The 22,582-nt window shown below is 43.6% G+C and overlaps 1 protein-coding gene across 15 annotated transcripts in view; it reads left to right on the forward strand.

Annotated features, from left to right (window-relative positions):
* Positions 1-22,582, forward strand: part of ryr1b (ryanodine receptor 1b (skeletal)) — a 71,931-nt gene that overhangs the window by 6,820 nt on the left and 42,529 nt on the right. For 11 of the 15 annotated variants that reach the window (XM_031573673.1, XM_031573674.1, XM_031573686.2 and 8 more), the window contains 41 exons: positions 5,073-5,192; positions 5,518-5,619; positions 6,395-6,415; positions 8,286-8,360; positions 8,579-8,657; positions 8,735-8,847; positions 9,046-9,145; positions 9,305-9,401; positions 9,566-9,640; positions 9,760-9,916; positions 10,079-10,243; positions 10,505-10,626; positions 10,852-11,038; positions 11,264-11,399; positions 12,184-12,279; positions 12,404-12,522; positions 12,603-12,736; positions 12,822-13,063; positions 13,174-13,366; positions 13,549-13,765; positions 13,954-14,058; positions 14,192-14,295; positions 15,152-15,235; positions 15,382-15,541; positions 15,760-15,907; positions 16,029-16,234; positions 16,331-16,505; positions 16,718-16,926; positions 17,019-17,365; positions 17,527-17,665; positions 17,903-18,063; positions 18,180-18,345; positions 18,474-18,560; positions 18,675-18,901; positions 19,226-19,670; positions 19,844-20,401; positions 20,512-20,712; positions 20,880-20,991; positions 21,120-21,266; positions 21,959-22,232; positions 22,399-22,516. In XM_031573673.1, the coding sequence (XP_031429533.1) occupies positions 5,073-5,192; positions 5,518-5,619; positions 6,395-6,415; positions 8,286-8,360; positions 8,579-8,657; positions 8,735-8,847; positions 9,046-9,145; positions 9,305-9,401; positions 9,566-9,640; positions 9,760-9,916; positions 10,079-10,243; positions 10,505-10,626; positions 10,852-11,038; positions 11,264-11,399; positions 12,184-12,279; positions 12,404-12,522; positions 12,603-12,736; positions 12,822-13,063; positions 13,174-13,366; positions 13,549-13,765; positions 13,954-14,058; positions 14,192-14,295; positions 15,152-15,235; positions 15,382-15,541; positions 15,760-15,907; positions 16,029-16,234; positions 16,331-16,505; positions 16,718-16,926; positions 17,019-17,365; positions 17,527-17,665; positions 17,903-18,063; positions 18,180-18,345; positions 18,474-18,560; positions 18,675-18,901; positions 19,226-19,670; positions 19,844-20,401; positions 20,512-20,712; positions 20,880-20,991; positions 21,120-21,266; positions 21,959-22,232; positions 22,399-22,516 (6,723 nt within the window). The remainder of the gene's footprint in view (positions 1-5,072; positions 5,193-5,517; positions 5,620-6,394; positions 6,416-8,285; positions 8,361-8,578; positions 8,658-8,734; positions 8,848-9,045; positions 9,146-9,304; positions 9,402-9,565; positions 9,641-9,759; positions 9,917-10,078; positions 10,244-10,504; positions 10,627-10,851; positions 11,039-11,263; positions 11,400-12,183; positions 12,280-12,403; positions 12,523-12,602; positions 12,737-12,821; positions 13,064-13,173; positions 13,367-13,548; positions 13,766-13,953; positions 14,059-14,191; positions 14,296-15,151; positions 15,236-15,381; positions 15,542-15,759; positions 15,908-16,028; positions 16,235-16,330; positions 16,506-16,717; positions 16,927-17,018; positions 17,366-17,526; positions 17,666-17,902; positions 18,064-18,179; positions 18,346-18,473; positions 18,561-18,674; positions 18,902-19,225; positions 19,671-19,843; positions 20,402-20,511; positions 20,713-20,879; positions 20,992-21,119; positions 21,267-21,958; positions 22,233-22,398; positions 22,517-22,582) is intronic. The other 4 variants (XM_031573678.2, XM_031573685.2, XM_031573687.2 and 1 more) reach the window with 1 other exon arrangement.

The raw sequence follows: 22,582 nt of genomic DNA on the forward strand, positions 1-22,582 counted from the left end.
AAAAGGCTATACAATGGAAATTCTATTTGGCTAAACCAGCACCCGAATCGTATGAGGCAAGCATCTGCGTCAAAGTAAACTGCTTGTTTTCATCACTGACAGGCTCAGAAATGTTATTATAAGACAACATGGAAACGGTCCCTACAGAGTTTTACCTACGTCGAACTATAAACAAACTGTAGAGCTGTCAAGAAACTGTAGAAAATGACTGTTTGTATCGCCAGTGTTTTCTCTGTCTCTTCTTCCGGGCTCTGACATCAAACCATTCAGTGTCTGTAGTCGATTACTCCTTTTGTAAATGTTAGAAAATAGCCCCCCCCACCACGATAATCGACTACAGGCACTGAATGGGGTGCTACGATAGAGACTGGAACTAGAGAAGGGTAAACCATTGACTGTCATTTTCTACTGATACTGAGGTAAACAGACACAGATGTGTCTCTGTAGGGATCCTGTCTAAGTTGTTAGACCCGTATAATAACATTTATGAGCCTGTCAGTGGCTAAAACAAGCCGTTTACTTTGACTCAGATGCACGCCTCATAGGATTCAGGTGCTGGTTTTAGTGTTCTAACTCGATACTGGACCGATTTAGATCGTTAGGTGTCCCTATTACAATTTTGGACCCAAAAAGGTCTAAAAATAGGTTCCCAGATTCAGAAATCCCAAAGTTTAACTTTAAGGTCATGAGGATGCCACCATTCATTTTATTATGAATATTACACTCATATCTTCTGTTATAAATATATGTATTTCAAATTTGTCAAAGTTAAGTTTATATAATTCAAGTAAACAGAGCCCACATCACACTGGAACTTTCTGCATAGTTATGTTTTAATGAAGTGTGAATAAAGTCTGTATGTGAATTAAGCACTGTAATAAGATAAGTTATGAGGTATTTCAATACCATGCTTTGCCTTGTAAACATTGTGATTGCTTGAAACAGTGGAGAGAGGGTTAAAGAAAGCATCTTAAATTGCTGTACTTTAAAAAGCTACAATGAGATTGATTCATAATGCTGGACATTTTTATTGCTCTGTTATATCATGCCAGTATAACTTTTATGGGTGTCTGTATGAATGCACATATACAGCAACAGTATGATTTTAAAATTATGATTTTCTGATGTTTTCTGATGACTTTATTAGTGATTACCAATGATACCAGTGTTATGAGTTCTAAATGCGTTTCACCCATAACTATATGGAATAACGTAATAATAATCAAAGATTACTAGTTTACTAAAATAGTTAACAAAACGGCACTAAGCACTTTGGCTCAATGTGTAGGCTAAGATGAGGGCATGGGTAGAAGCAGAAATAGACTGTGGATGGACTACTGCAGAGAAGCCTCCTCTTTGCTGCTGTCCTCCTGCTGGTCAGATGACATTTCTCAGCACAAAGGTTTGCTGACTTCACTCTGAAGCGTTTTTCGAAAGGGCAACCCCCTGGATGAGGTGATTCTTCCATTGCTACGGTTGTGCATCGACAGAACTGCCTCTCATCTGAACCTCCGTGCCTGGTCTTTTCTCTCCTCGTCGTCTCTTCATTTCAGCCATGTCTCAGTGTCAGCATAGCTATCTGTGCCACTGAGGGAGGGATTTTGCAGATTCAGTTCTACGTCAGCAGCCAGGATATAAGGAGGAATTTCCTATGTGTCTCAGGGGAATTAGGGAAGAGCTCTTTTTGGAGCTCTAGTGTATGGTTTACAGTAACTGTTCTGGAACATTCCACCCGGGGGCATCCCCCTCATTGAACATCTCCACTCCTAAACCATGTGTTCACAACATCACTGTGGAGAGCCTTCGAACAGGTCTGCCTGGTTAATTCACAGACCTGCTTTGAAAATCTTTTTCTATAGGCCAAAAGTTGATGTTGGCACACACATGATAAACGCCGTTTTGTAATTCCTCTGAAAAATCATATTATTTTTGAATAATATTTTCACTTCGAACCTGCTATAATTTGAATACATTGTCCTCATTCTGGCACACTAAACTACTGTGACGACAAATATGCAGCCTCGTATCCCCTAGCTTGCACTTGATCTAAATACCACCACAGTGCTCTGGCTTTTGAAAGCAGATATAGCAGATATCTATAGCCTTATGTGGTAGCTGTGTTTTGTGTGCTTCCCCATGATTCAGTTCAAAAGGCCTAGTTGGCACAAACTCAGATGGGCCTTTCCCATGCCATCACCTTTGTCCTGACACATGCACAGGTCCCAGTGACGCATTAACACCATCTTTGCTTTGTCACAATAACACAGCTCAGACTCGCACAAGCTCTCGTCGGCTGTGTGTATTTATACCAAGCAGAGTTGAGCCCATGAAATTAAGGGCTCTGTCTGTCAGCTTCTCACATGGGCTCGGCGGGTGACTATGAGGCTGTAGACTGATTGAGAGATTAATCTAGAAAGACAATGTAGATCCGTAGAAATGTGTCAGGATTTAACAGCTGCATGGATTGTGTCACTTATTCTAAATGCCCTGTGAATATAAGTAATAAGGACTAGTGTCCTAATTGCAGTGTCCTAATTGCAGCGTTATTAAGGCATTGAGAGAAAATGGTAGCTTTCACAGTGTTTGACAACACAGATAGTTCCTACTGGCTTGTTGTGCCATTTATCAGTTGGATTAGCATACACATACATCTTTCAGGTAAACCTCCCCACGGATGGTGTGTCTGTGGATGAACTTTGAAATTATCCGATGGGTTGATTAAGGGAATCAGATGCCATGTGGGTGACATCTGTGTTCAAAGTGAAATTAGGACTAATTTGCTAAATAAAATGAAGGATAAATTAATATATTAGCAATGTATTCAAGGTCATGCACTTACCAAGGTCACGCACTTCTCCATTTAGTGATTTGCCTGGTTTGTCTAAGAGTCTCAGATATTTGGGTACTGATTTAAAAGAATTTTTTTCAATTATCAAACTGATCATCCTCTTTTGGTGAAGCATTTCGCCTTTGTGCTCCAGGGGGTTCCGCCTCGGGGCTTTGTAAAGCACCTGGAGACAATTTTAGTGTTATATAAATAAAATTGAATCACATTGAATTGAATCGAAAATGTCGATGTGTAGTCAATTACACAGCTTAAATTGTGAGAATCTGACTTCGCTGCAAAGCACATTTTAATATTGGCCTCCATACCGTTAAATATACCTTGAAGTCACTTGGGTGGTGCTTTCTCTTCAAATTGCCATGATATCTACCATACACAATTCACAATATGGGCACAAGAATTCCTGACCACATTCATGCACGGACCATTTGGCCTGCTTGCATCAGCCTGTTTGTTCCTCTTGCTGTCACCTAGAGACCATGCGCAGAGGAACGCATGTTTTCTCTGGCTGTATCTTTTCATAAATACTGTTTTATGTGCAGATAAAATCCCCAGTGCGATTAAAGTGCATTCGTACCATGGATACATGTGGCCCCTTTGTCTCTGTTATGTCACTCGTGACTCACCTTGGATAGGTGTTTGTGCTTGATGTATGTACATTGTAATCAGTGGGACACTGTGCTAACTGAAAGGGGAAGAGAGAGATATAGAGAGCGACAGCCCTCTTTCAATCAGTCTGATCTTTTTGAACATGCCTGCAGTGTCATCTGATCCTGCTGGCTGAGTAGAAGCTATGAGTCACCCAGTGGCTGGCTGCTTTTAGACCTCCAGAGCTCTGCTACATCTCCATATCAGGGCCAAAGCTGCACACATGCATGCATAAGAGGCAAGGCTGCAAACATAAAATATACATTAAAAACACACAACATGTGCACACACACACACACACACTGTTCTGTCTTCAAAAAACCCTGAGGCACTAAGTGTGTCTGACCTCAGAGGCTTTTACTCAGGTCTGGAAGTTGAAAATTGATTTTAAATTGTTACTGTAATTTCTATAATTAAAAATCAACCCTTGCCAGCCTCCCACTTTAGCTCACTGTAACACATTGTACTTGCCCTGGAGCTTTCTAACAGGTGTATACTCTCTGTAGCCTGATGGTATTCTATCAGTCCATACTGTAGGACTACATGTATTATTCCCTTTCCTCTCTAACATACGTATACTCAGAACCTGCAGTAGAATTAGGCTCGATCATACTGCATTCATTCTCACCAGGGGCTTGATGGCCGTTATGTAACCCTCATCTGTGCTCTCATCCTGGTACTTAGCGACAGGCCATGACCGTGAGTTTCTGATGTTTTTGCACAAACATACTCCAGAGCAAACACGCTGAATGGTAAATGGATTTTGAACGCAAAATAAAAAAGAAGTGGAGGCTCAGATGGGAGCAGCATTTTGCTTGTCTCTCCTGCTTGGAGTGGAGGACAAAGCAGGTTGCTCCAGATTCCAGATTTGGAGAGGGTGAGGGGACAGGACAGAGGTGACAGTTCTGGGGTGGTTGGTGATAAATTATTGGCCAAATAAAGATGAAAAGGCACTATATGGGATGGCAAAAGAAACTACATATGAAGACAGTGGAATGTAACAATGATGTATTAAATGATATGTGACAAACCAGACTCATTTTAGCAAAATCAAATCAACAACACATACTCTGCGATGGGGAACAAAATACTTCACTTATGAGAGAGAGAGAGTGAGGGGGAGAGAAGTGGATGGATGGATATGCTTACATAATGACTGACTGGAGGGGACAGCTGAGAATGTTCTGTGTCAGATGTAAGGTTAAGGAGGTGGGGGTGTTTATTGGTGTATTTGCACCCGCTGGCTGATGGACTGGCACGCGTGTGTGTGTGTGTGTGTGTGAGTGTGAGTGTGAGTGTGTACATTGGGCCAGTAGCTGACCCTGTGTAGCTTCCCTCTGTGCACAAGTATTTATTGGTGTTGGTCCAATCATCAGGTATTGACACGAGTTATCACCTCTCTTATTGCCTTTGTCACTTTGACCCAGACCATGCCCTCATAATGTCTCACTCTCTCTCTCGTACTCTCTGTCTCTCTCTCTCTCTGTCTCTCTCTCTGTCGCTCTCTCTCTCTCTGTCTATCTCTTTCTCTCTCTATCTCTCGTGCTCTCTGTCTCTCTCTCTATCGCTCTCGCTACAGGGTGACCAGGTAGTGCTGCAATGCACTGCAACTGTTCTGAAGGAAAACATCAAGCTGTGCCTCTCCTGTGAGGGTTTTGGGAACAGACTCTGTTTCCTGGAGACAACATCCAATGCCCAGGTGAGCACTGACACCCCATCACCTTCATGCAGCATGCAGCATGCACATATACACATCCATATACACATACTGTACATACACACACACACACACACACACACACACACACACACACACACACACACACACACACACACACACACACACACACACACACACACACACACACACACACACACACACACACACACATACACATACACATACACATACTGATATTTAGACACACTTTCCATCTCATCCACTCTATTCCATCATCAGGATGAAATCCATTCTTGTCCACGTAGTTGATCCTTGCTGGTTTCTTACTGTCTTTCTTATCCAGAATGTTCCGCCCGACTTGGCCATCTGTTCCCTCATCCTGGAGCAGTCCCTCTCCGTGCGAGCTCTCCAGGAGATGCTGGCCAAAAGGGTGGATATGTCTGAGGTGAGAGGCAAGAATAGGATTACCTGTGGAGACATTCGAAAAGTTTTTTTCTTACAGATTACAGAAGATCTGGATGATTGGAAGTAAAACCAAGAAAAGAGGACTTTAGTCAGAGGAAGGAAGGCAGAAAGAGTAAGGGGTGTGGTGTGGGGGTGGGGGTGGGGGGGTTCTTGTACATTATCCGTGCAGTCGGTGTGGTGGAAGTACGACAAAAAAATCTAATATCCCATCAGATGTAGAAATGCACTGGTGTCCTGCAGAACATATATACAGTAAGAGATGATGTCCTTGTGATGCATGTGCAGTTGTTGTCTGTTCTGTATTTTCTATTTCTATCTTAACTACTATAGATACTTCTTGTGACAAACTCAATTTCCCTTTTTTCCCTCATTGATTGAAATCCATTTTGATTCTGATAATGTATTCATCTTAAGAGGCTGCCGGCACATTCTCCTTCACTTGCATTTATCCCCCTTATTTGAGGCAAATGCATGACACTGTGCTACCTAATCAGGATTCTAGAGCAGCTGGAAACTTATACAAATTGCAATTATTGCCCTCAGTGGGAGCCTTTATTTGCTGTAGTGACATAAAACACAGACACCCTTAAGTGTCACAATTCTATACCCTACAGACATAAAACAAGCTGGGGACCATCTGACAGGGTCTGACAGGGTCTTACAGATTCTTTTTACAGTTGCTCCGGAATGGTTAGTTAACCTCCTGTGCCTTTTGTCTCTTTTCTGACCTCTCACCCCTGCCCTGCCACCCATAGGCAGTCGATTTGGACCAATGGGTATGTCTTTGCTCATGTCATACCCTGTTAGCATTTGTATCCAAACTCAGCTCCTTCCCTCACACACATTCTCTTCCCTCAGCAGTTCCCCCTACTGAATGCCTCCTTGGTGAAATAGTGCTGTTTCATTCATCACACATAAAACCCTGTTTCCTCACCCTCTGTCACACCAGTCAAACCAGCATTTAGCCAAGTGTTACATGCATTATTTCTGAAAGAATCCTAGGACTTCCTAGTGGTACATTCTCAAAGAGCGTTTCATTAGAGGGAGGGCGGTCCGTGTCTGTTAAGTGAAATAAAGTAACCTCCCTCATCAGCAATGTTTCACCTCTCACCTCTCCCAACTTAAACCCTCATCTGCCTTAGCATTCACATTCTGTGCAATCAACAATGACTCCATTTAATGCAGCAATATTCCCATATTATTAACATCACCCCTCTTTTGTCTTACATTGTCTTTTCATTCCATCATTTCCACGAATGAAACACTGTGCATCTCATCCCAATGAATCATCCCTTACCATCTAGGTAACTCACCTCTGTATCTTGACACTGACACCTTCCCATACTTTCCTGGCTCACTTCCAGCATGTCCATAACCTTTCCTCAGTCTTTCCAATGTCATTCCTTCAGTCCATTCAGTGCTTCTTTTTTCAGAATAAATTCCCTCCCCATAGCTTATTTCAAACACAAAGCAATACAAGATAAGCAGACAGACAGTAACGGGCCTACTTGCCCAGATCGACACAGGCAGCAAAGACAGCAAGTGTTTGACGGAATGAAAATTGAACATTATGTTTGTCTGAGCCATTTGCATTAGCGCTCTATACCTACCTTTGTAACGAGGGGCTCTTGCCTGAGCCACGGTCTTCTCCGTCCGAAGGCCAGGGTGAGATTAGCATGGCATGAGGCCCTCCACATTTCAGCGCTAGTAGATGGGGTGGGGTGGAACTGGGCATACACTCGGTGTGCTTGCTTAGCCAAGTCTATCGGATGCTCTTGTTCTCTCTCTCACCCTCTCTCTCTCACACACACATACTCACAGATACACACACACACACAGACACAGACACAGACACACACACACACACACACACACACACACACACACATACACACAGATACACACACACACAGACACACACACAGACAGAGACACACAGACACACACGGACACACGCAAACACAGAGCCAGCGCTAATGTGGCCAGATGAATAAAGGGCTAACACACTGACCCGGTCTAGTTGTCCATGTACTGTCCTGAATTAGGTTTGCTTAACACCCTACGAACCTTTGGCCTGTCCTCTGAGCATTTCTCTTGACACTTGATGATAGTGTTGGATGGAAGTGATGCTGGTGATGATGATGATGATGATGATGATAATCCCCCAATAACAGCCCTGATTAACTGTGTTTTCTCGTTTGTAAAACTTGACTGGATTTTGAGAAAAGGTAAGGGAGTTCCAGGTTTGCTGTTTCACACGTGGCAGACTGTGTGCTCAAACCAACCTGGTTTCGATGTGACCTTGTGATATTGTTTTCCATACACTGTCCGTTTAATCTGGTGTTGCTTGTCTTGTGATAATGTAACCTGTTTTGCCATTACTACCCGTGAATGTTATCTGAGGTAAAGAGATGCTGAGTCCCTGCTACTGCAGGATCTCTTTGCCTTCCCATGGTGTTATGTATTTGTATTTGGTTGTTGTCTCTGTTGATGTTGTTTTTTTATGCCATCTTCACGGAGGAAAATGTGGATGTTTGTTGGAGGTGGATTGTGATCACCCCTGCCCTCTGGCCCCAAAACAGGGGCAGCCTGAGTAGTAGTGGTGGTAGTAGTAGTAAACCTTGTTGTCTATGTTTGTCTCTTCAGTCATCCCAAGGAGGAGGCCATCGAACACTGCTTTATGGTCACGCCATCCTGCTGAGACACTTTCATTCTAGCATGGTGAGAGGATGAAACCACTCCTCATTCAGTTATCTTCCCTTACTTCCCTCAATTACCTGCATTATTTCCTCCCTCTTGAATGTTCTTTTTTTATCATTTATAATTACATTCAATAGGAAAAGAATAGGCAGAAAGATTTACCAGTGTTAATATTTGTGATCAAGCTAAACCATTAAGCAACTTCAATGTGTCTTCCTTCCCTTCTGTGCAAACTCCAGTATCTCAGTTGCTTGACCACATCGCGCTCACTCACAGATAAGCTGGCCTTTGATGTGGGCCTACAGGAAGACTCCACAGGTACTGTTCTTTCAAGCCTATAGAACCCACCAAACCTGATCTTTTTGGCCTTTAACACACTGCCATGTATTCCCTAGGTGAGGCATGTTGGTGGACCATCCACCCTGCTTCCAAACAGAGGTCGGAGGGTGAGAAGGTCAGGGTCGGTGATGATCTCATCCTGGTCAGTGTGTCATCTGAGAGATACCTGGTGAGCCCCAGACTCTTGCAAATCCCAGATGCACTGAGTAGAACTCTGTACTATAGTGATATAGGGGGATGATGTACTAAATGATGAACAAGGTTTTTGATATATATTGTGTGTGTGTGTGTGTCTGTGTGTGTGTGTGTGTGTGTGTGTGTGTGTGTGTGTGTGTGTGTGTGTGTGTGTGTGTGCCTATTACTTCAGCATCTGTCCGTTGCCAGTGGTGACCTCATGGTAGACGCATCCTTCATGCAGACGCTCTGGAACATGAATCCTGTCTGCTCGGGGTGTGAGCTTGGCGAGGGTAAGATTCAATTCAGATCTGGAGTCAGGATTCAATAAAGTATTCACAGCTCCTAAGATGTGTGGATTGTCACCATGATGTGTAAATCCTGTAGTGGTACTATGCAGAAAGGACAGACAGTGTTCTCTCTAATACTACACATTTTCCTTCCCTCTTCAGGGTTTGCCACAGGAGGGCAGGTCCTCCGATTGTTCCATGGCCACATGGATGAGTGTTTGGCCATACCCCCACCTGACCAAAGAGAGGGCCAGAGCATGTAAGTGACAAGGCCTTGATGTCATATCCTGCTCACCCTCAATCCACTCTTTTATTCCTCTGACTAACTGTTTCTGTCCCTGTATTACAATATCACCACTCATTCAGTCCTGAGGGGCTGAATACTGAAATCACTGCCCTCTCTTTTTCCTTTTCTCTCTCTAGGATTGCTCAGTACGAGGGAGGTGCTGTTTGCAGTCAGGCCCGTTCTCTCTGGAGACTGGAGCCTCTGAGAATCAGGTGAGTTCCTCCCGTTTGCATCATTAACTGAATTTCTTTTCCTCAGATGCTACCTTCTTTGTCCATCAAATGCTGAAGTGTGTCGTCGTCGTCCCCCCTCTCCCCCTGTTCGTCTGTAGCTGGAGTGGCAGTCACACAAAGTGGGGTTCACCCTTCCGTGTGCGTCACATTACCACTGGGCACTACATGTGCCTGGATGAGGAGAAAGGCCTGATGGTGTTGGACCCAGAGCGATCAAACACAAAACTGTCTGCCTTCTGTTTCCGGGTGACAAAGGTCAGAACATCACAGCTTTTTTCAAAATGCTGCTTTGTGTCTTTATTTAAGGATCAATATTGAATATATGCTTCATTATTTGTCTTTTCTATCCTACTTTTTCATGTTGCCTCATCTCTTCTTCACTCCTTCTTCTCTCTTGTCCTGATGTCCCCCGAGCAGGAGAAGGTGGATGTAGCTAAGAAGCGTGAAGTTGAGGGCATGGGAATACCTGAGATCAAATATGGCGAGTCGTTGTGCTTTATGCAGCATGTGTCCACAGGGCTGTGGCTCACATACGCCGCCCTAGATGCCAAAGCTGCCCGTCTGGGAAAAACCCAGAGAAGGGTAAGGCACCTAGCTCATGCTGTCACTGTAATCCACTAACTAGCTGTTGTCTTCAAGCGCTGCATTTAACATCACATCTCCTAAGTATTTTGTCCAGTGTTGCCTTTGTCCCCCAAATGTTGACTAAAGGTGTGTAATCTTAGATTTGATGTATCTATCCATTGCCTCTTGTATGCTAACTGTATTGAATTATTTTTTATTTGTCAAAACCTTCTCGGACTAGGTCAGGAGTTTGTACTGACATATTTTTCTCACTCCCAGGCCATACTGCACCAGGAGGGACATATGGATGATGCCGTCTCTCTGTCTCGCTCACAGGCGGAAGAGTCTCAAGCCTCTAGAATGATATACAGCACTACAGGCCTCTTCAGAGTCTTCATCAAGTATGACACAGGGCCATTAGAATGCACAACATGTCCGTTGTTTACTTTGATTTACATGTTCTATGGATGTTTGGGAAGAAGGAAAACCTCTCACAGAAAACAAAGAAATTATTGCTAACACCAATACAGGAAGGAATTGAAAAAAAAAAACATTTTGGTGAACTGTGTTTTAACGGGACATGTATGTTTATTTGTTGCCTTTCTTTTTCCCTTTACTTCCCTCAGGGGTTTGGACTCACTGAGTGGGAAAAACAAATCCCCAGGCAGCGTCTCTCTGCCCCTGGATAGTGTCATCCTCTCCTTGCAGGATCTCATTTTCTACTTCAGCCCCCCTGAGGAAGAGCTGGAACATGAGGAGAAACAGACCAAACTGCGATCACTCCGTAACCGCCAGAATCTCTTCCAAGAAGAGGTCTTTCATTTATCACTTAAGTCCACTCATGGTTTCATTAAAACTCAGTTTTATGTGAAACCTAAAATAAGTATAGAGGATTCCCCAGACAAGATCAAATCAGGGACTAACACAGGGACTTGCACTGTTTTGATCCAGTTAATAATTCAACCCATTTGAAAGCATACCCCAAATGTACATGCAATTGTTTGTAACCTACCTTGTTTTATTTGCTTCTGCTTTTAGGGTATGATCACCATTGTTCTGGAATGTATAGACCGTCTGAATGTGTACAACACTGCTGCCCACTTCTCTGAGTTTGCTGGTGAAGAGGCCGCTGAGTCATGGAAGGAGATTGTCAACTTGCTCTATGAGCTCCTGGGTATGTTACTGTACATTTCTGATATAGTTCTTTCCTCCATTTACATTTGAAAATGCAGTCACGTTGGCTCTGCAGTGTTAGATTAATATACACTACCGCTCAAAAGTTTGGAAACACCCAGACATTAAAAAAAACAGCTGGAAATGGCTCATTTTGAATAGTATATCTACATAGGCATAAAAGGCACATTTCCTGCACCGTCACTCCTGTGTTTTAATGGCATATTATGTTATGTTAATCCGCAGTTGCCATGTTTGAAAACCCTTTTGCAATTAAATTTGTGCAACTGGATCTAACCAGGATATAAAGACAAGCAAGAGGCCCCAGTGCACATCTGTGGATGGATGGTGGATAAGAACATCAGAACCTGTAGTTTGAGAATCAGATTTATTACAGGTCCTCAGCTGTGAGCTTTATTAAAGAGTACCCATAAAACACCAGTCTTGTCATCGGCAGTCAAGCCAAATTTGTGGAATTTGTGGAGCCAAATTTATCCTACAACAAGACAGAGACCCAGAGCATTGCTCTAAAGTATGCAAGACCTTTTTGTGTTAAACCAGTCAAGCTGTAATGATGCAAAGTTAATGAAGGATTCTTTGATGAAAGCAAATTTTCACGCACAAAATTGCTATTTCAAGCAGAAATCATAATTTCTAACTTTGACAACATCTTGACTAGATCTTCGATTCATTTTGATGGATACAAATATGAGTTCTCCTGGAAAATCTGTCGTTTTCCAAACTTTTTAACTGTGATGTAAATTAACTTCTCCTTTCTTCAATAGCCTCTTTGATCAGAGGAAACCGTTCAAACTGTGCCCTCTTCTGTGATAATCTGGACTGGCTGGTTAGCAAACTGGATCGCCTTGAGGCCTCTTCTGGTAATCCTACTCTTTCCTAAATAGTTCCTAAACTGTTTCAGTTCCTAAATCATGACATGTGAAATCTCAATTCTCTCCTGTAACTCACACATAACTGGATTTGCACTTTTTTTTTATTTGTCAGGTATTTTGGAGGTGTTGTACTGCATTCTGATTGAGAGTCCTGAGGTTCTGAACATAATTCAGGAGAACCACATCAAGTCGATCATTTCCCTCCTGGACAAACATGGTCGGAATCATAAGGTCAGAGGATCAGAAATATCTCTTCACTGTAAACATACACTGTTCCCAACACACCTCACACCCCTGCTATCTACCTACAGGTTCTGGATGTGTTGCGCTCTCTCTGTGTGTGTAATGGTGTAGCTGTGAGGTCCAACCAGAACCTAATCACAGAAAATCTGCTTCCTGGTCGTGACCTTCTGCTGCAAACCAATATAGTTAATTATGTAACCAGGTGAAAAAAATAATATTACTCCATATAATCTTACCTTCTTCATTTTAGTGGTCTTTGTATTTCATAAGCACTCTTATTTTCTCAGTGTGCGGCCCAATATTTTCCTGGGGACATGTGAGGGATCCACCCAGTACAAGAAGTGGTACTTTGAGATGATGGTGGATTATGTGGAGGCCTTTGTGACCGCTCAGGCCACTCATCTCCGAGTGGGCTGGGCAATGACCGAGGGCTTCAGCCCTTACCCTGGTGGTGGAGAAGGCTGGGGAGGCAATGGAGTTGGAGATGATCTTTATTCTTATGGCTTTGATGGCCTGCAACTGTGGTCTGGTAAGTGTGGTGTTGAAGAGAGTAGTTAGTAGTGTACACTAGTTACGACTTTAGCTGATGTTGGCGCTAGGTTGGCAGTGCCTAACTCAACCCATTTCCTTCTTGTCCAGGGCATGTTACTCGCCAGGTGGCATCACCCGGGCAGCACACACTGGCAGCTGATGATGTGGTGAGCTGCTGTCTGGACCTGAGTGTTCCGAGCATCTCCTTCCGCATCAACGGCCATCCTGTGCAGGGCATGTTTGAGAACTTCAACTTAGACGGCCTCTTCTTCCCAGTCATCAGCTTCTCAGCGGGAGTGAAGTAAACTTTTGGGAATGCATGTCAAACAAGAGAAACAAATGGGACTTATGTGTCTTAGAGAGTGACTGGTAGCGGGTCTTTTGACAGATTGTTAGTGACTGAGTTGGATCAAATTGTGATACTGCATTGCTGCATGAGAAACATCCATAGTTTTCACTGATCAGATATCTTCTCAACCACAGGGCTCGCTTCCTTTTGGGTGGCCGTCATGGGGACTTCAAGTTCCAGCCTCCCCCTGGTTATTCCCCGTGCTACGAGGCACTGCTTCCCAAAGACCGGATGCGCATTGAGCCCATTAAGGAGTACAAGCATGACTTTGAGGGGGTGCGCAACCTGCTGGGCCCAACACAGTCCCTCTCACACACATCATTCACTCCATATCCTGTGGACACTGCTCAGGTACCATAATCAGCCACATTCACATCTTTATCTTAAATCATTTCTTAGGATGTTTTTTAGGATATGATCTTTTTCAGTTCCGAAGTCTGCAAGTTACTGTGCCACTTAACTGCACAAAGTAACTCAGATGGATTACTGCAGGGCTTATATACTGCATACTCAGCCTATCTGCTCAATTCTTCACCCAGATTGTGTTACCTCCTCACCTGGAGCGAATCCGGGAGAAGCTAGCTGAGAACATCCATGAGCTGTGGGCGGTGACACGTATCGAGCAGGGATGGACTTACGGAATAGTGAGTGCATATGGAACATCTTCTGTAGCATCTTCTATTTTCAACAGTTTCATGATTAAAGGACCTGAACTGGTGGCCATCAAGTCAGTAATTGTCTGGAACTAACTGCTTTCCTAATCCTTTCCTACCTCAGTTTAGGGATGACAATAAGAAGCTACACCCCTGCCTGTTGGATTTCAATGGTTTACCAGAGCCAGAACGGAACTATAACCTTCAGATGTCTGCAGAAACTCTGAAGTGAGTGAAATGCAAGCCGATTTTGCCCAGCGGCATTCCTAGCTATTGAAAAGATTAGGGGCTAAGTCAAGTTGGCCTGTGGCTTGTCTTTTGTAAGTATTTATTTATTTATGTTGAATGGAGATCAGGTTGGGGAGGTATATCTACCTAGATATTGAGATTTAGTTTTATTTTTAATTTTTTATCCCTATATGTATGTGTAAGTGTGCTTTGGTAATACTGTTTTTATGGCCATGGCCAAAGCAAGTCTATTTGAACTTAATTGAACAGAGACAGAGAGGAAACCTTCACTTCACAGACTCAGTCGTCACTGTATTGGTGTAAGGGCTATCTAGCTTGAGTTGCTACATAGTCATGTCAGTGAATTTTCTCTGGCAACAACATACGTAGTACACATTCATACATTGTGTAATACCCACACTCAATGATTTACCTTGTGTTTTCTTCTTGAAGTAGCCGCTAGATTGTTGTAGATTTTTTTTTTTACCAGAGCTTTTCAGCTGGGTGCGCACGTCTTCCAGCTTTGTTTGGACTGAGCAGTACTTAATTACTTCCCCCCTTTAGGCGCTGCAAGACAAGTTCCAGTCTGGCACACAGTCTATCCATTCTTTTCCCATAACCACTTCCGTTTTCAGGGCGAAAATACTCGGGCTAGGCTTCAAATATCTGCGGATATAGCCCAAAATGATCGGACCTAACGGCAACACTGATCTTGCCACATATTTTCTGTGTAACTTTCCCTCTTTTTAGTCTCTATCTCAGTGTGCTTTCTATGTTTAAATTGTTAGGCTATCCCTCTGTTTGTTTTTTGTTGTTCTGCCATGGTCACTGTTTGAATCTGTCTTCTGTTTAACAGAACACTGCTGGCTCTGGGGTGCCATGTAGGCATGGGGGATGAAAAAGCAGAGGAGAATCTGAAAAAGGTCAAACTGCCTAAAACGTAGGTGTTTACAGTTTACAGTTAAGCTAAGCCTCCTTGCATTAGATAAACTGCCTGAAGACCTCAGCATCACCTCTGTTTCTCCCTCTCCCTCTCTCTCTCTCTCTCTCTCTCTCTCTCTCTCTCTCTCTCTCACTGCTTCACAGCTACGTGATGAGTAATGGATTCAAGCCTGCCCCATTAGACCTCAGTCATGTCAAACTGACCCCCAATCAGAACCAGCTTGTAGAGAAGCTTGCTGAAAATGGACACAATGTTTGGGCGAGGGATCGAGTGAGGCAGGGCTGGACCTACAGCATCGTCCAGGTATTTGGCACCATTCTAGGGTGAAAGGTCAGGATGGAGTTAAATCAGTGGACAAAAATTTATAAATAATTGTTAAAACGTTAAAAAATGATTTGTGCTTTATGTTTGGACAATGTAAGCATACTTGCATGTTTGAAACATTAAACCATTTGAAACAACATCCTGTTAAAATTGTTGTGAATAGGAATGTGAACCTTAGTATTTTATCTCATTTGTAGGATATAATGAATAAGCGAAACCCTCGTCTGGTGCCTTACATCCTGCTGGACGAGAGAACAAAGAAAACCAACCGAGACAGTGTCAATAATGCTGTTCGCACTCTCATTGGCTACGGATACAACATTGAGCCCCCTGACCAGGAGAGCAGTGAGTTTAGCATTCAATATTATTCAGTGAATGATGCACCACAACGCTCCTGTTTTAATGATTTGCTGTGTGTCCTGTGAACTGGTTAAGTATGTTTTCTTATATCCCAAATCTCTTGCAGGTGGTCACGGAGTTGATAACAGTCGTGGAGATAAAGTGCGCGTCTTCCGAGCAGAGAAAAACTATGCGGTTACCCAGGGAAAATGGTACTTTGAGTTTGAAGTGATGACAACGGGTGAGATGAGAGTTGGTTGGGCCAGACCTAACGTCCACGCAGACACAGAGCTGGGGGCCGATGAGCTGGCCTATGTCTTCAATGGATGCAGAGTTAGTACTTATCCTTATTTTTAGGACATGGGAATGATACAAAATCAAAAACCCACTTCTCATGTGTAACTCTTAATGTTTCTTTCTTACCCCCAGGCTCAGAAGTGGCACATTGGAAATGAGTCATTCGGCCGACCGTGGCAGTCTGGAGACGTAGTTGGCTGTATGATTGACCTGATAGATATGAACATCATGTTCACACTGAACGGGGAAATGCTTATTTGTGACTCAGGCTCTGAATTGGCCTTTAAAGACATAGAGATTGAAGAAGGTAAGAGAAATGTTCAGCACACTTTAATAGTATGGTATACATTTAAATTTGAAATCATAAAAAATAGGTGCACTACATAAGTAATGCAGGAGGTTGTCAGGATGTAGAGAAGTAAAGGTAGGAAGACAGAGACAGGCAAGCTAACGTAGGCTAATGTGCTAACATGCTAACTTATTTTTCAAGTGAGAATACATGTTTGGTGTCCTCTTTAGGTTTCATCCCTGTCTGTACATTGGGCTTGTCCCAGGTGGGCCGCATCAACCTGGGTCAAAATGTTAGCAGCCTGCGCTACTTTACCATCTGTGGTCTACAGGAGGGCTTTGAACCCTTCGCCATCAATATGAAGAGAGACATCACCATGTGGTTCAGCAAGAGTCTGCCCCAGTTTGCACCTGTGCCAAATGACCACAACCACATAGAGGTATACACGGCAACACGGCCATTACACCCTCTGCTAGTTGTTCTCAAAACCCACGACACATGTTATATCTCTTTTGCCCTCTGTTCTTTTAGGTATCTAGTGTAGATGGAACAGTAGACAGTGCCCCCTGTTTGAAGGTGTTCCACAAGACCTTTGGCTCCCAGAATGCCAACACTGATATGATGTTCTTCAGACTGAGCATGCCCGTGGAGTTCCATGAGGTCTTCAAGATTACAGCGGGCACCACACCTCTTACCCGTGCCCTCACCATCCCTGAGGATGAGGTGCTGGATCTTGACCCTGACTCAGAGTATGAGCTTCTGAAGAAATCAGCCAGTCGTAAGGAACAGGAAGAAAAAGAGCCATCAGTTGCCAAGGATACTGCCAGTCTCAAGGAGAATGAAAAGGACACAGCCTCAGAAAAAGGAAAGAAGAAGGGGTGAGTAAAGGAGTGGCAAGAATGTTAGGATGAGGGCCCCAGAACGGTTGATAGACAATTGTCAGTACATTTTGAAGTAGCTGTATTCTATTTAATATGGCTATTACACTCTTTTATTTTCTCAAATTTCCTGTGTTCCTATTCTCTGCACTGTGCTCTAGTTTCTTGTTCAAGGCTAAGAAAGCTGCTATGACCAACCTCACCCAAACTCCTGCTCCTCCACCTAATGTGCCCCGATTGGTGCAGGATGTGGTCCCTGATGAACGAGACGACCCAATAATCATCCTTAACACCACCACTGTGAGTTACTAATACATGTCTGTGGGTGCAGCGTCTAATCTAACGCAAAAGTCTCTGTTTACTCTAATAACAATAAACCATAATATTCCTTCTTTAATTACATTCAGGCAAAGTGCATGTGAATAAATGTTTAGGTTGAAAATATGTTACGTAGATTATTTCTGAGATTTTGATTAAGAAAGGGTCTTTGCAGAAAATTCTGACTGTTGCCCTATCTCTCTCACCCCATCTTCACAGTATTACTATTCAGTGCGCATCTTTGCTGGGCAAGAGCCCAGTGATGTTTGGGTGGGCTGGGTCACCCCTGACTTTCATCAGTATGACCTCAGCTTTGACCTCAATAAAGTGCGCAATGTAACTTTGACCGTTGGGGATGACAAGGGCAACATTCATGACAGGTGAGGTGAAAAGACAGACATTTTTAAATTGTATTTAGCAGTAACTTACATCACGAGAAATTGCATACATATTCCTATCAGTATGTGTACTCCCTTTTCCTTTTTTCATCTCTTAGCATCAAGCGCAGCAACTGCTACATGGTATGGGCAGGAGAATTTGGTGGCAACTCCCAGCAAGCTCGTTTTAGCCAAGAAGACTTAGTCATTGGCTGCCTAGTTGACCTGGCAAACGGTTACATGAATTTCACAGCCAATGGAAAGGAAATCAACACCTTCTTTCAGGTGAGCATGAGTTTAAGTTTAAGTTTAAGTTTAAGTTTAAGTTATGATGGATGATGAGGTTGTTTTCATCCCTTTTATCTCTCCATGTTTTTTTTACTCATCTTGTGTTTTGGGGCTCTTTCTTCCAGGTGGAGCCTAACACCAAGCTATTCCCAGCAGTGTTTGCTTCACCTTCAAGCCAAAACATGCTACAGTTTGAGCTTGGCAAGCTGAAGGTGTTCACCTTTCCAGTCAAATTTCTTTACACTCTCTCTATACACATGCTTATTTTTCTCTCATTCTTACTTGAATCCAGCTTTTCAGTAACACCTCTTATTCTGTGTCTTTAGAACATCATGCCCATCTCTGCGGCCATGTTCCGCAGTGATCGCAAAAATCCCGTGCCTCAGTGTCCTCCTCGACTGATTGTGGAAATCCTAACACCGGTCATCTGGAGTCGGATGCCTAACCACTTCTTGAAGCCAGACGTTGCCCGTGTGAGCGAGCGGCAAGGCTGGATGGTGGAGTGCACTGAGCCCCTCACCATGATGGCTCTGCACATACCAGAGGAAAACAGGTCAGGACCAGTCTAGGCGAGAATGGCAGGATCCAGTCATAAGTAATATTACTGTCTGCTTTTGGATTATGATGAAATTCTTGCAGGGACACTGAAATGGTCCTGGAAAAGTGAATGAAACTTTATTTGCAGTTTTCACAAACAAACAAATTGCATGGTTTACCGTAGGCTAAAATGATGTGGATGTAGCCGAGGTTGATGTCAGGTGCACCATTCAAAGGATTACATGTAGCCTTTTGTTTGCAAAATCATAAACCCTCAAAATCTTGAATAGGCAACTAAAAATCTTCATGCTTTTTTCTCATTTTCTCATGATACATTCAGGTGTATTGATATCTTGGAGCTGTCGGAGCGTTTGGACCTGATGAAGTTCCACTACCATACACTTATGCTGTACTGCGCTGTGTGCGCTCTGGGCAACAATCGTGTGGCTCATGCACTATGCAGCCACGTAGATGAGGCCCAGCTTCTCTATGCCATTGAAAACACTTATCTCCCAGGGCATTTGCGCAGTGGCTACTACGACCTGTTGATTAGCATCCACTTGGAGTCAGCCAAGCGTAACCGCTTGGGCACCAACAAGGAGTTCATCGTGCCTATGACAGCGGAGACACTCAGCATCACTCTCTACCCAGGTGAAGATAAGTCCCATGATCTGCCTGGTGTGGGCCTCACCACCTGTCTGAGGCCAAAGCTGAGCTTCTCTTCCATCAACTTTGTGGGCACTGACGCCGACCTCTATACCCTCAGCCCCGTCTTTCCTTTACAGGTACCTACATGCTATGAAACAAAATGTTAACAGTGTTAGTTCTTATTCTGTGCTGAACTAATAATTCTATGCCCATTCTTTGGGGTTGCTATTCCGATTAAGACTTTCCCTTCATACCCAGCCCTTTGTTTGAATACATGATAGAACTGTCTTCTGATTTTTTGTCTTTCCAGGAGCTCAAAACTACGTCCCTGAGCATGCTAACAGAGGCTGTGACTGATGGTAGTCAGGCCATGCGTGATCCTGTGGGTGGGAGCGTGGAGTTCCATTTTGTTCCCATCCTGAAGCTGATCAGTACTCTGCTCATCATGGGCATCTTCAATGATGAAGACGCCAGGCACATCCTCAAAATGATTGATCCAAGTGTCTTTGGCCCAACGAAGGAAGAGGAAGGAGAGGCGGGAGAAAAGGAAGAGGGATTGACCAAAGAGGAGGAAGAGGAGGCTAAAGAGGAAGAAGATACTGGTGCAGCTGAAGATCTGGTGGATGAAGGGGTCGGTGAAGAGGAGGAGGAGGAGGCAGAGCTGAAGGACTTAGAGAAGGAGGAAGGCCTAGATGAAGAACATGAAAAGACAGAAGAGGAAGGGGGTGAAATTGAAAAGGTGAATCGAGAAAAAGCAGAGGAGGAGAAGGAAGTAGAGGAGACCGGAGAAGCTGAACCAAAAGAGGAGGAAGAGGGCCCAGAAGAAGGACTTCTTCAAATGAAGTTACCTGAGTCTGTTAAACTACAGGTATGATTTCTCCCTTACTGATTAAATGGTTCTTTCGCTTCTACAGTTTGGCATGTGAGCTATGAGTTCATCGGTTATTAATTGCATCTCTCTTTTTTTCCGTGATGTAGATGTGCACCCTGTTACAGTACTTCTGTGACTGTGAGCTCAGGCACAGAGTTGAAGCCATAATGGCTTACTCTGATACGTTTGTGAACAGTGTGCAGTCCAACCAGCGGGTGCGCTACAACGATCTCATGAGAGCATACACCATGTCGGCTCTTGACACTGCTCGCAAAACACGAGAGTTCCGCTCACCTCCACAGGAACAGGTGCAGCAAAGCCCTTTGATTGCCTTTTTCCAAATAATTCCGCATGATTCAAATCCCACAGAGGTCAAGCATATCTGCCATGGCCAGGTCTACAGCGTATATTTTTTTATTTCCTATACTAATCTCATGTACCTATGAACTGTGATGGTTCTTTTCATTCTTTGCAGTTGATACTGTTGACCAACTTCAAGCATGGTCCAGAACAAGAGGACTGTCCTGTCCCAGATGATGTCCGGGAAACCCTTCAGGAGTTCCACAATGACCTGCTGGCCCACTGTGGTGGGTCCCACAATACAGGATATTGAGCTCTCCTTGCATTAGAACACCTACCATATTACCATATACTCAGACAATTAACCTTTAATGTAATAATTCTTTCATTTCAATTCATCTTCCATCTGACTCAGGTGTGCACATTGAAGAGGAAGAGGAAGAGGAGGAGGTGGACGCATCCCTGAGTGGAAGAATCCTAAGTCTGCTGGATAAGGTGAAGAGCTTGCGCAAGAAGAACGAGGTGGAGGAGGAGGCTGAACCTGAGGAGGAACCCAAGCCCAGTCAGTAATCAAGCAGGATTTCAACATAAACTCTCATGAATCACTCATCACTCATAGCAGACATCCTCACTGTTTTATCGATTACAGCCATACGGCAAGACAGTAAACAGGAGAGCCACTTTTATACCGCCACTTTTATACTGTGCTTTTGTTTGATTTAGAAATCAGTCCATTTTTATTTTCCATGCATATCACAGTAGTTACGGTAGCATGAGACACAGTAACGAATGCTACTACTAAGTGTGCGGGACAACAGTACTATAGCCATGGTTGTGCTTCAGAGGGCTGCCAAAACTGGCAACACCATGTATTGGTCTTTGCAGGTTTTGACAGTTGTAGCCTATACTGCTATCATGTGTATGAATAGCATAGCTATTTTGAGTATTTGTATGAACTATGTGTGTTGGCTTCGTTATCATATAATTATTAGCTGCCATGCGACCAGCCATTTAAAGCTTAGTGAGCCGCATGAGACTCACAAGCCACACAATGAGTAACTCTGAATTATAGAAAAGCATGCCGTAAAATGTTTATCATTAGAACATAAGGATTCGCTTTTTCTCTCTACAGACCCATAGGTGTGTTTCATTTTGTAGCTGCATATGTATATTATAATATATGTATTCTGTATATCAGGGCCAGACGGGGTCATATCCAGGTGATTAGATATTTATCTGCATTCGTTCCCACAGGCACTCTACAGGAGCTAATCTCTCACACCATGATCCACTGGGTCCAAGAGTCATTCATCCAGAACCCAGAGCTGGTGCGACAAATGTTCAGCCTGCTGCACCGGCAGTATGATGGCCTTGGGGAGCTGACCAGGGCCCTGCCCAAGGCCTACGCCATCAGTGCTGTATCTGTGCAGGACAGTATGGAGCTGCTGGAGTGCCTGGGCCAGATCCGATCTCTACTCATCGTCCAGATGGGCCCAGAAGAGGAGAGACTCATGATTCAGAGCATTGGGTCAGTGGGCATGGAGGTGTGGATGGTTGAAAAGGCCTTCATTGACATCAAATTTTGTCTTTGGAAAATGTGGTATGCATGATTTAGCGTTGTACTGGTTGTGCTTTATACTGGTTGTACAAACCAAATGTTGAATCTTTATCACTCTCTCTTCTTTTTTTTCCAGAAACATCATGAATAACAAGGTGTTCTACCAACACCCCAACCTGATGAGAGCTTTGGGAATGCATGAAACTGTCATGGAAGTTATGGTCAATGTGCTAGGAGGTGGAGGAGACTCAAAGGTTAGCTCACCCAGACACTTGCTTGATTAGTTTGGATAGTTGTTATGTTATTTTAGTATGAACATA

The sequence above is a fragment of the Clupea harengus genome, chromosome 9 (genome assembly GCF_900700415.2).
Source record: "Clupea harengus chromosome 9, Ch_v2.0.2, whole genome shotgun sequence".
Lineage (NCBI taxonomy): Eukaryota > Metazoa > Chordata > Actinopteri > Clupeiformes > Clupeidae > Clupea > Clupea harengus.